General features: G+C 39.4%; 1 protein-coding gene across 1 annotated transcript; it reads right to left on the reverse strand.

The window, feature by feature from the left end:
* Positions 1-6,801: 6,801 nt before the first annotated feature.
* Positions 6,802-11,059, reverse strand: LOC114452163 (probable phosphatase phospho1). Its single transcript, XM_028431319.1, has 2 exons — positions 10,918-11,059; positions 6,802-9,473 (listed from the first exon to the last, which is right to left on the reverse strand). Exons 1-2 carry the CDS (start codon positions 10,928-10,930, stop codon positions 8,674-8,676), a joined length of 813 nt encoding a protein of 270 aa, XP_028287120.1. The 5' UTR covers positions 10,931-11,059; the 3' UTR covers positions 6,802-8,673.
* Positions 11,060-14,036: the final 2,977 nt, after the last annotated feature.

The following is a 14,036-nucleotide window of genomic DNA, read 5'->3' on the forward strand; positions in this document are numbered from 1 at the left end:
ATCTATGGTGTCTATTTAGTAACATGCACATGTACGTATGGTCGTGTGGAGCGCAACACACCATGGAAAAGGGGCACTTAGACCTCACTTAGACTAATTCAGTGATCTCAACTGAGACACTAACCTAAAAGTAAAGTCACTCTACTGGAGGACGTGTTTTCCGAAAGCTAAAAAAAAAAAAAAAAAACAGCTATTTTACCCATCCACAACTTCAGACGCCAGAACTCCTGGATGTTTTCATTTTACATGCTTATGCATTGCCGTTGTACGTCTGAATTAGGTACACTTCACTTACTTAGTAACTTTATTTTCCTGACTTTCCTTCCCTGACAGTGTGCAAATGGCTCTCTTCCTCTCTAACATACACACACAGTGTGTAGACACACAATTATGTGCTAAAATACTCCCTATAACTCCATATACTTAAGCCAGAAACTACAGTACATGAGCACAGGCCTGCAGGTAAAGGGTTAATATGGTAATTAAGTTGTTAACTGTAAAAATCACAAATGTTACCTCCTACCAACAGGGTAAACCACCAACAATCAAGAATGCATGATTATTTAGTGCCATGGCTGTGCAGTCAAAAAAAGTGTGTTTATAATGTAAGTCTATGGGACAAAATGGGAGAAAAAAAGAAAATCCAGTGCTGTGCAAAAACTAATAATGCAATAAAGTCAATTTTTTTACTGATGTTTGACATGACCAAGACTATAATAAAGGTTAAAAAGAATCCAGTCCACATTCACCTTTTCTATTAAAAATGAGCCATTTTGTGTGTTTTTTTTTTCAATTTTCAGCACCACCCCTTATAAAATTGGTGATTAAAGGGTTAAAATCCTGGGGGAAAATGATTTTTTCACTACTGTTGATTAGAACTGAAGTTAATTAAAAGGTCTATGCAAAAAAATTTCAAAAAAATATTTATCTAATATATTTTTAAAACCGTTAAAGTTAGGGGACGTTTTTGTCCCCGAACAACACATTAGGGGGTAAAATTTGCCCACAGTGTACCGTTGACCTATGAAAAATTTTAAAATCATATTAACAAAATTTATGTAAAATTAAGCTTATTGAGGAAAAATGATTCAATTTGTCCACATATTGACAAAGTTATGGCCAAAATAAACAGAAAAATTTCTCTCAGAGGACAAAAATGTCCCGAACAACGCATGAGGGTTAGAGCAACAAAGAAGCTAGAGGCTTGGTTGTCAGGATAGCAACAAACACTGACTGAATTTAATAAATAAATAAAATAAAATAAACAACAATAGCCAGAAGAATAGGACAAAGGGGCATTTTATATGTCTCGGCTAACTTGATAACATAAAAAAATAATGGTTAACGATGGTTGTGGAAAAAGCTAAAAGCCGCTGCAAGCGGAGTTACATAAACTTTAGATTCAGCATTTCTTATCAGTGTAACTAGTGTTTAAGGCGTAGAGCCTACAGGGTGTCGCGGGGTGACATGGTGAGCCACCCACTCAAAGACGTCAAAACACAAAGATGCAAAGTGTGCAACACAATTAGACATCAGCCTCTAGCAAAGTAAGTTAAGTTTGTCTACCTGCAAAACGTCAACACAAAGTACACTGGCTGCAGAAAGGGTCAATCATTCCCCTGGGAATGACACAGTATTATTAGATGTCACTAACACTGCTGTGACCCCCATCTGCAAAATGTCCCCCTCCCAATACAACCATGCAGACAGCATGGTTTCTGCCTTGATCAAATGAACTTGAAGCATTATTCTATGTTTATGTGCACACTGAAATGAACTCCATTACCTCTTCAGTTATCCTGTTTACCCTCTTGTCCTTCTTGTTGTCGCTGACAGATTTCAGGACAAATTCAAATCCTATGTGCCTGCAGAATCAGAACACAGTGATACATGTTTTTACAGATGGCATTTATGATTCAGTGATTTTAAATACACAAATGTAACTGTTTTATGAACTTATTTTCACATGCTACTGAAAGGATATTAGACATATAAAGATTTTCAAGTTCCATACCTCAACAATGACACATAAAACAGCAATAGATGTGTGTGTACCAAATCAAGCACAGATCTCATCTGTGGATGATGACAATTGAACTATCAATCTAATGACTTGACAATCTAATGAAGTGGATAAGTGGCAGATGAGTGGAATAAGAACAAGAAGATGTTGCTGCTTCTTCCTGTTTTGTTGTATTTGCTAATTACTATCCACCATAATGAGGCACCTTATTTATTTACATTTAAAAGATTAGTCCATGAGATGGATTATTTCAAATTAAACATTAACACATTTGTTCCATTTTAAATCAGCTATTGACTTCCAGGTTTAGCTAGCATAATGCTAACACTAAGATATAACCGAACAAAGCCTGCCAACAAGTTTTCAGAGAAGATTGATTTATTGTTTTAACCGTGATAAAATATCATAAAGTTATTTTAACATTTTATTATCACCTAAACGTGTAACGTTACACTAAATTACCGTAAAAGATGTAAATAATAGATTAAACTAACAGCAGCTTTGTGGGTCACCGAACCTGCTAGCATACTTGCTAAATTAGCATTATAGTTTGTTTAGCCTAAACTCACACACAATATCAGTGAAAATATACACTAACTAATAGAAGGCGACTCACAGTTTCACTCCAGTATTTAAGTAAGTAAGTAATAAGTTTTCATAAAAACGAATGTTCACAGTTATTATCTTCTACAAATGCTGTGTGTCTTCTCCATAAAACAGCCTCCTCACCTTTTCAGGCGCACATCATCGCTGAATCAACCTCTGACAGTCCCAACTGGCAAAACACGGTGCTCCTGTGCAGATGGAGGAAAACTACTTCTAATGCTGCATTACAGTAAAATAAACAATATTCTCCTTCAGTGTTTGAAAAAGACAGCAAGTAAATTTCAGCTTAGTACTGTTCTTAATTTTAAAAATCACTTTTTTAAAAAAAAATAATCCAGCAGAATGGAAGTGAACAGGGAGAGAGAGAGCACGAGAGCTGGAGCAGAAGAGGAGAAACTGACTGGAGAGATAGAAGGAGGGGTCAGTGTGTGTGTGTGTGTGTGTCAATGAGAGAGAGAGAGAGAGAGAGAGAGACAACAACCGTGCATCATGAGACATTTTCCTTGATATTACTGTAAGAATAAATAGTTAACTGCTGTTATGTCTGACATACTTTTCCATTGTGCAAATATGTCTCCTTCCATTGTTACATCCAGCTATAGGGACATATTGGCTTGCAAACAATAGTGTACATCAGCAGATGAGTGCCAAAGAATTTGAAATACCAGTTATTTCACACCGCTTCAGTCATTGTAAGGGGTTTTCCCCCTCATGCAGTGAAGGAGGATCCAGACAGCTTTTGTGTTGCATGCCAACAGTGACAATAGAAACTGAGGTTCATTGCTGGTTTTCTGGTTTTCTCCTGAACTATAGAAAGAGTTCAAGACTTCATGCAAAGGGCAAAGACAAGTGTTTTTAGTCTCTATTTACAACTTGAGTCTCAGACTAAACAGACTCCACTGGTTTGTTTCATCTCCTTCCATCAGACTTTAGGTATAAAAATCTAACAAGAGGGAGTGGGTTTGACTCCAGAAAAGGAAACAAAACTAAAACCGAACTCCAAGGGACAAATTAGTAATAATAACTTGCATTTCCTGAAGAAAATGCAAGTTTGGTTGCCACAGCATGTTTGTTTTTACCAAAAAACAAACTCTGTCATGCATCCATGACAACCTGAACCTGAGCAGTCTACTCAGAGGAGATTTTGGATGCATGGCAACCATGCATCCATGGCAACCTGAACCTGTGAGCCGCCATTTGAAGACGGAGCTGAATTTCCAAATTCTGTATACAAGTTTTGAAGACCAAGATGTTGGAAGTATTTTAAGCTTCGAATGGTTTCTCTATCTTGTAATTTGTAGGAGGAGTAGCATTTTGCAGAAGACATGGAAAATGTTTAATATCTTTAATATAATATTTGCAGTTATTATTGACGGTTTCTGTGAATGTCCTGAATGAGCTGAATCTTTTGATGTTTGAATGGTTTGAATCGGCCCATGCATTCTGAAGATATGCTGAGCCAAAAAACGTACGGATTAATAATAATAATAAAGACGTAGAAGAACAAGAGTTTGGTTGCTGGGCAACCAAACTAATTAAATGTGCAAACAGAGCACTCAATAAAAAAAGATACACACGGATCCCCTACTTGCAGACTGCAGCAGTGATAAAGTCAACGTGCAACATGGTGACCACTGAGCGTCTTCTTCCTCTTGCTTAAGATGGTGTCTGAGGGTGTCAAAACAGGTGACTGCAGGGCAGGAGTTGGATGAGTTCACAGTCCACAGTCCTGATGGCAGCCATCAGCGCTGCGGATGAGTGAGATGGAAGGTTGTTCTGGAGTATGATGCAGAGGTGTCTTAAAGGTAGGGTAGGAGATTTCATTCTTATGCACTTTTTGATAAATTAGTGTAACTTCTCATTACAATCCGATAGCAACCGATTAGTTCGACAGTTTTGCTTTAAAATGAAGAATATTAATCATCTGTGGAAGCTATATAACGCTAAAAACATCAGCCAATCCTACGAGGCGCACCTGCGCGTATGAGTTTTACTTGAAACCCGAACATACATGTAAAGCTATGATGTCCTACTATAAACTTTCAGCAATTTACCATTAATTGACCGTGATAATCACTAATACAAATATGCTGCGCTGCATGCTTAAAGTATCAATATCAAAAGCAGAGGACTGGAAAAACCTGCACACCCTAATCAGCCTGATAGCTCTTTGGCACAGGAACCTCGCATCCTAATACAGAGCGACCTCTTACAAGCCTAAAGTCCCTTAACTGCATTATCTTTCACCTCTGAAGGAGTAATTGAATGGAGTAGAATCAATGAGGTTATCCATAGGAGCAATCATCGGCAGCACTGGCAATTTAAAGCGTTTCAACAGTTGAGTGTCCTTTGTTATTGGTGGGAAGAAGGGCTGTATCAGCTGATAGAGATATTGACAGCGATACAACAGGAGGCGGCAGGGCTGTAATTGACGAGTTTGAGATCCTCCAATACGATTTGTCATCATTCTCCACAGATTGATGTTAATTGGGTTTTCTATCTCTTCACTTATCTCTGGAGGTCATTGGAAATGGAGCTGGATGCCAGGCTATCTTTTGTCTATTTATCCGTAATAGACACAGCATGTATGCAGGCCTTTACACTTCCAGGCTTAATATGAACTAAATTGAAGAATCAATGCTGGTGGAATAATTCCCGCCGAGACCTGGAAAAATCCAGAGCTAACAGATAAGTAACAAAAGCAAAGTATGTTCTGTGCAGTCAGCTTTTTGCTGGTGTTTCATTAGGGATCTTGGACTGACAACAGCAAATATAATAGTAGACAACAATGACACAGAACCACCCAAGGGTTCAGAGTGACAGAATGAGTCAGAGAGATGGAATTAGACATGAGAGAGAACAATGATGGCTGAAAAGATAAATAACAGGGAATGTCTTTATCTGATCAGACAATGAGGAGGAGAGAAAACAGACCAACTTCTGTAGAAATGAGGAAGCTGAACGGATTGCTTGGCGTGGAGAACACGTCATGACAGCTTTGAGCCTATGATGTCATCCGAGATGTTTCATGCATCTACATGTTTATGTTGAAGGGACCCTCATTGCATTGTTGTCTTATCTAATCCAGTGTAACACAGCTCCCTCCTGCTAATGAATGTTGTGTGAGGTGACCCAAAGTCACTGGGTACTCCTGAGTGGTTTGCCAGAGATACAATGACTTGGCGCCACCTTCTGGTCAAAGGCTGAAACATGCAGTCTTTCAACATCATCATCCTTTAACACACAACACAGCTTGTGACTCCACACAGAATTTCCCCAAATGTAGCAAAGCCTTATGACTTCTTTTTAAGATATATGTTTTCTTGTAAATCCTCGAAATTGAAACCACAACTTGAACCGCATTTTACAATAGTGTTCATATTGCAACTTGCCATGTCATGCAGTTCTGGCTGTGGTTTTCCACTATTTCTGATTTCTGTGTTTTCTCGCTTTCCTTGCTGTTTCTGTGTTTGACCAGCACAGAATCATCCCATTAGCGTGCAGTACCCTGGTCCCTTATTATCATCATTCTGTCTACCTGTGCGGCAGGGATTTTTGTTTTCACTGCACTGCCTCATCTCATCATCAGGCTACCATATTCATTGACCCCGGTGCATTTCTATCATCAGGAAACCTTAAAACCTTGGTGGAAAAAACCCTCTCCCTGTCTACACCACCACCTCCACACTTGTCTCCTCTAATCCCGCCCTTCTCTCTTCACTGTGTCCTTCAGCTGGCTGAAGACAAACTCTTCTCTCCTCTACTGCTAAATCAACATGCCATCTAACTTTGATGAGAACGATTGCATCATCAGTGTCTCCCTGAAGAGCACTGTCTCTTCCTCATAGATCACTCCGTCCATTGTGTTTGTTTCTTCAACACAGGGGTGACATCGTCTCTCTTACTAAAGCTAGCAACATGATAAAGTACATTTAATGTTACATTCCTGTGTGAGGTGGCCGGACCTCGACCTCCTGCACTTATCTTAGGATAGGCCTACACTTCTATATAGTGTTTTGATCACAGCTAAGGAGCACACAACACAAACACATAGTTATATAATGGCTTTATATTCCTGTTACAATAATGCATCACACATGTAGCTGGATTAAACACACACATATATACTCAATGTACTGCAAACCACAAATAAAATGATAACGATAGCATATTAGCTGAGCTGATTCCTAACAACACATACTTTAATTTGGTTGTTGTTTTAATGTTAGAACACTAAATGATTTAGGGTTGATTCAAGTTTTTCATCCTGTTTAACATTTTATATCAAGTATATAGAATTTCATTATTGCACTAAACGCCACAGACAGATAAAGTAAACTAGTGGTTACAGAGGAAAGCTCACAGAACACATTAGAGGATTAGGATCTTGATCTCAAAGAATTTCAGGGTCAGCTGGTCACAAATAAAAGATTTTGTTCTTAGAGCAGCAAATACAGCAGTGCAAAATAAACAGAATATAATAAACATTTATTATTACTAGGTTGGTTTGTTTCCTTCTCTACTCCCTGAGAAACACTTACACAGCTTATGTTGTTGGTTAAGGCGAGACATATTCCATCACTGCTTTTCATCAGCACCCAAATTTGTTCTATTTATAACTGAAACGGCTCGACAAACATGTACATATATTTTTATTGGTAGATATATATTCAGTTGTACCACTGACTGATTAATTGTGTCCATACCAATGTTAAAAACAATATTAAATAGGCTGCAAAATCAAATCAATATTATTATTGTAAATAGTATGGAAAGGTCAAAATAAGACCCTGCAAAAAAAGAAAGAAATATTTTAAAATACTAAAAACACTCCTTTATCCCTGTTATCAATTCAGTGAGGCAGAATTAGGTTACATGTGGAAAAAACCCTCATTACTCACAACACTGCAGTTAACTGTTAATCATCCTCAACCTGACCGACACACAGACTTCATACACTGTTAGCTAATAATACACACACAAACTTTAAACCTTCCACTGTTACAGTGCGCCAAAAGGCAGGCGTATGGCTACGTTGCTCCTGTTAGATCTCATGCTGGTGTAGATTACAGTTGTACAATCAATCCCTAGATTAGGTATCAGTAATGGGTGGTGGAGGGTGCACAGGTACTGTGCCTGAGTTTCTGTCACCTTATCCCTGCTCTCTCTCTTTCTGACACAACATGTGTGTTCTTTTGTCCCAGACAGCGCTATAACACCTGATCCAATGTGCATCTATCGTCGAGGCCCTTTGATGAGATGTTTCAAAGGAATACTTTTAAGCTGTAGGTCAGTCAAATCTCATTCAGTTTCACAGCTAATAGGTCAGACACAAATGTAAACCACATTCATACTAATGGGGGACAAATTCACTCCAAGGGACTTTCATCTTAATCAGACTTGAGCAGTTAGCGCACAGTCAATACTGCATATATATCCATTATTGATCATTGTAATCTTAACCTCTTGGCTTAATTACTTGCTTTCCAGCAGGAGTTCTCATACCGCATGCCAAATTAATACATGCCATTTCATTAGGAGGGTGAGGCTTTAATACTAGATTAGAATTAAACATGCCATATGATATTTCAGTCATGGTATCAAATCTTTTTAAGTGTCACACTCTCATCTATTGTCACCTAAAATTTTGAAAGCATATAACATCTTTTGTTTTATGGCAACTAAAGTTAAGGTGAGAAAAACAAGAATATATAAAGAATTGGAAATGATTTAAGTATTGGTATAATATTTACACAGTATAATGTGTATTTTTAAAACAATTAGTTACTAGTTTATCGTGACATTTCTAATTTCTCGCTAAGTCTCTTGTTTAAAAGAGAAGGTCAGAAAGAAAGAGCTAAAAGGGAAATATGTCTTAAAAGGCTTTTAAAATTCCCATGTGAACTTAAAAAAAGTGAATACAAATGGTACTAGTTGCTGCTGGGCTAAAATCATGCACACCCTGTTTTGTACCAGGACCGGTGTTGATGCAACTTGTAGCCTTTTCTTTCGCGCCTTCTGTCACATGCACATTGAGGCAGTTCTCAACTCTCCTCCATTATTTTCTTCAAACAATCCACTATGTCCTCACCACTCACCCAGGGAACTATATTTGCCCTAAACTTGGCAGACTGGGACTGCTGCATCTCCATTAGCAGCTTGTGCATAGGGAAGTCCCTCCTGGGAAAGGCAGTGTCCTGCGGTCCCAGAGCCAGCGAGGGGCAGATATCATTGGCCCCGTCTCCGATGTAGAACACTCTCTGGAAGCGGGCCCCGCCGCGTTCCTTTTGCCGGGCTGCTAAATAATCTCGAAGAATCACCTGCTTGCACATGTTGTCTGGGCAACAGGAGCACAAGTGTGAGTGGAAGGGGAGCAGCACAAGCCGTCCACTTGCATCAAAACTGGCAGGGTTTGTGAAAATCTTCCTGAAAAGGTGATGGACCCTAGCGTGTTTCAGCCATGTTTCAATAAAATACATGTTGGCGTCGGACACCACCACCAGCTCAAAGTCCTGCCGGTTGCTCTGCAGGTATTGGAAGAGGTCAAGGAAGGCTGCATTTGGTGGGATCCTCTCTACTGCGGAATGGATGGAGTCCTTAGACACACCCTGCTCTGCCATATAGGCCAAAACCTTCTGCATGTGCTCGTTGTAGTGCCCCTCTCTGTAGCTGTTTTTCAGCCAGGCGGGGAGCTGCTGACCCGGCAGGGCACGCAGCACGGCATCGTCACTGCTTTCACAGATGATGGTCTCATCAAAGTCGAACAAAACCAGAAAGCGTTGCTCCTGTGGTGCAGCAGGGGTCAGGTTTGATGGAGCTGTCATCTTTGGTGAGTGGTTGCTCTCTAGAAAAACAAGCAGGGAGAGTCAGTAAGGGGTTTTTCTCAGAAAATGCACAAAGTTTTATGGCAGCCAAATCTAAAAATAAAATGTTATAGGCAAGATGCCAAAATTACAATTTCAGTTTAATTCACGCTGTGTCCTGGGTTCAGTTAGACAGCTTCGACCCACACAGAGCAGAGGAAACATCTAAATGCATAAATACTCCTAATTAGGTTGTAAGTCGAGGGTAAACATGTGTTTATAAAGCAAAGGAATTAAAGGGAACACGTAAACAACCTCAGTTCAGTCTAAACTAAACAGCAGGCTATTTCCTTTATTGCCTACATTCCTATAATCATCTCAGGACATTCCTCCAATCTTTTAGAAGGATCTATTTATAAATGTCAAATCCTGGAACACAGCCTATCACATACTTACATGGCAGATATATCTGCCATGTAAATAGGCTTCCCCTTTTGCAGCCATGTTGTAACATGAGTGGAGAGAGAGTGGAGTATGTCACAGCATGCCTTTTCCATAAGTGGAGCAAATCTGAGCAGTAAAGACAAAGCAGCACTGGTGGTGGAAAATAAAAAGTCAGTCTATTAAGAACCTTGTGGCATTTTTACCCCATAAAATCTGTTATTGTGTTAAAATCTGCCAGACATAAACATAATGTAGTTATGTAATAGAGTTACATTTAAGCAATTGTCATGTCTGAAGAAGAAACAAGAAATTTATGGCACATTTAACCCTCAATAGCTATAGCCACAGAGGAAAACAATAAGGAAATAACACATTTTTGGTTATAAGACACCACTATTTCACACATTGTAATCAATCAAGCATTGCAATGAACCAAATACATCACAGCCTTTAAGCAAAGGTCAAATCCTACCAACAACAAATGTTCTGATGACTTTGACGCACTGTAATAAAATATATCAGGAAATAATTGTGAAGGAATGTACACTACAGGCCTTGTTCTGGATTAGGATTTATAGGCCTAGATTATGGGTCCTGTATATACAGTTAATCCACCTCCCTACATTTTATGTGAATGGCTGACATTGAAGATACAGGCTTCCACTAAGTCAAAGTCAACTTGTCTCAGCGCATTGCACATATTTTTCATAACAATGTCAGCTCTGTGGACATCAGACCAGCTGCTTTCAGTAATGTCCTGTAACCTGCAGTGTGCCTGCACTGACCGGCTCGCTGTGCTAAGTGAGACCCAGCAGCAGCAGCAACATTATTAATCGGGCATATTTACACACTAAAGCTATCTAATTTTAACCCGGGTGCGCTATTTCTGTATGAGAAAGGTTACCACTGTCCACGTCATTTGGCGCGGCTGTGTCAGGAGTCACTGTCCGATTATAGACCGACTGCATATGAGCGACACGGAGCGACACGGCAAACAGAAAAATCACACAGAGACAATAATAAGACATAAAAAGGGCTCACCGGTGCAGGGCATTAGAGCGAGGATGGCAGGCTAAGTGCCCGGCTCCGACAACCGCATCCCAGTAGCGCGGTAGGATTTTTTTTTTTAAAGGAGACTCCCGCAGCAGCACTGAGGGCATTCCCATTTAAAGCCACTGCGTCAAGCTAGCTATACACACAGTGCTTCCGCCGAGACCTTTCAAAGTAAAAGCCTCAGAAACAACCAGGCTCATGAAACAATTGATATATTAGTGCTGTAGTATTATAGATGTGTGGGATTTACATAATTTTAATTAAATAATTGTTGCATAGTTTGTTTCAGCAATACATCATTACAGACTTTTAAACTTAATAATCAATAATAATTTCAAATTAAAAACCCCAAAATGTTAATCTTTAATGAAATTCAAGCTGTCAGGCAAATGCACTGTTACAGTATTTGCTTCTGAAATGTAGTGTAAGTAAAACTTATTCAAATTTCAGCAGTAAAATTAACAAGATGATGTCTGTCACTGTGGATGAGACGTGTCATTTCTGGTAAAAAAAAAAAAAGTCCATCTAAAAAGAAATGAAATCTGTTGGCCAGCAGCAACTACAAGAACAATGGCTGCTGAAAGTTAAACGCGTAATTTCTCAGGGCTATAAAGTATCTGCTGAACAAACTCTAAAAGAGGTGCAGACAAGATAAACATGCAGAGCTGAATTCACTGCTGACAGAGCAAAACATGCAAAAGTGTTATCACTGCATCCATTTGTCTTCTGTACCTTTACACCTACGACCCTTACAAACTCACTTGACATCAGATTTGGCTACAGAAATGTGTAAATTCATGACTTTTTTCATCGCTATCATTGTGTTGCAATACATGACAAATGACATTATCCAAGCCGCAAAAGACAACAAATATGCTGAAAAGCCAAATGCCACAAACAAAACTCACAGTGCAAACTAGCTGAACGTTTCATGTATTAAATGTATTAAATGGTCAGATCAGGTGGCCATGACCACCTCATGAGTGTCACACCAGGAGTGCTGTGCCTCCTGCCCAGGACTCCCAGCATGCCTCACTGCTGTGAGTGTGTGTCTATATTTAGCTTTTATGGACCTTCTCTTTGTCACTCTTAATACCCCACAAACTCTGTGTGTGTGTATATTTTTGGGGTGGGTGAAGCTGAACATTAATGGCTACAACACACTTTCTATCTTTGTGAGGACAAGTTGCATTCTAATTCTAACCTGGAGGCAAAAAAGAAAAAACAATCTCCTCACAGAAGTACACAAACAGTGAACACACCTGACTGACAGTCATCCTTTGGCTCAGGTGACGGTGTTGGTGGGTGTCCTCGGATGTTGTGTATGCTGCAGCAGCAGGGAAGTCCCCTCTGTGGTGTTGGTGTCTGTCACAGGATTACAGCAGCAGGTGGTTGGCAGTCAGTCCTCTGATCAGATTAGCGTTTTGAGTGTCTTTTGTGATTACTTTCGAAGTGACTTAAAATGTGGACAAAACGTTAAATGCACAGTCTTATGTGTCCTCATGTCCAAGCTCATGTCCTCATGTCCAACTTTGACTTCTCGCATTTTATCATAATTTAGAAAAGGTGGAGCTGAACACACTTCTTAATAACCAAATAAACAACTGTGTTCAGTGAAGCTGTGCTGTTTAGTCACTGTTTGACCATCATCAAATCAATTCATCAATACACAACCTTTGAGCACCATGTGCAATACCAGCTTACTACTGTCAAATGAACACAGGTCTATGTAAGGACTGCATTGATCTATGACCATTACAGGAACAACATCAAAACTAAAGTGCTGTGGTCGTTGTACACATATTTTTTGCAATGTTCTGTGGAAAAAATATCATGATTTACCTTTTAGGTGAATTAATATAAAGTATTATTATGATGTATGAGCACCTGTCAAACTGAGTGGGTGTGATCTAACATGCAATTTGCCTTTTTATAGAAACCAGCTGGATGAACATTATGAGGTATCATGGAAAGGAGCAGTCCCCCTTTTGACCACCAGATGTCCTTCATATAACATATCAGTGATGAAGATGCTTTTGTATGTTGCTGCCAAAATATTATTGTCTGATTAGTATTGCAACAGTTAGGCTAAAAGTGCTAAATTGTGTTATTGTACACTCCCTGAATTACTTGCAAAGAACCTGAGGGATCCAAAGAAATCACCATGATTGCTAGGTAAGCTGTGTAATTTCAGCAGTTAAACTGTAAGCTTGTTAACATCCATCTATCATGCAATGTCTAAAAGGCTCTTACATAAACTCCCACTGACTGAGGCTCCAGTTCCCCACTCACAATCCACATCAGATCTTATGACATGCTAGGAGAAGGAAGCCCTGCCAAACTTGACAGTGCTCTAAAAAGCGGATTAAACTGTCATAAATGTAAATAACATAAAACAATATCCGCAAATGCTTTTCATTTTCAAATTAAACAATGCAATGCAGTATCAGGGGAGAACAATTAGAGCGAGAGAGCAGCACAGAGAGAGGGTGGAGAGAGGAATGCAAGGAGCGGGAGCTGCTGAGGACAGAGCACAAAAAAACAAAAACTCTTCCTCTTGGGCTCCGGTCAGTGCGTCTGCGTCACAGCATAGAATTACACCCACAGCTGGACTAAACATCTGAACTGCTGAGGAGCACAATCCCCTCCAGTGAGGTCATCCATTCAAAAAAGCAGAAAAGCAAACAATAAAAGTCTCTCTCTGGTGTATGAGTGTTGAGATGAATGCGTATTGAGGGCAGCAAACGATAAAAGCATGATTAACTCATCAATCACTTTAATTGTTGTAAGGCAGAAAAAAAAGGATCTTAACCACAGGAGAAAAATGAATTAAGCGTAAACAATTGCCATGAAATAGTTTCAGTGTGACATTCTTTGGAAGAAAATTCAACACGGGAAAGACCCTCCAATTGTTATTCACAGTTTCAGTACTGAAAACTGGCATTAAATTTTGGCACAAACACAACAAGTAAACTACAACACCCACCCACCAGGGCTCTCCTTACACAAACAATGAGCAGCAACATCGATCAAAGGAATGTGTGAAACAACTTCTAATTTTATCCTTACAAATGTTACTGTCACCCCTACAGTGAGCATGCGGTCAA

This window comes from Parambassis ranga, chromosome 19 (genome assembly GCF_900634625.1).
Source record: "Parambassis ranga chromosome 19, fParRan2.1, whole genome shotgun sequence".
NCBI lineage: Eukaryota > Metazoa > Chordata > Actinopteri > Ambassidae > Parambassis > Parambassis ranga.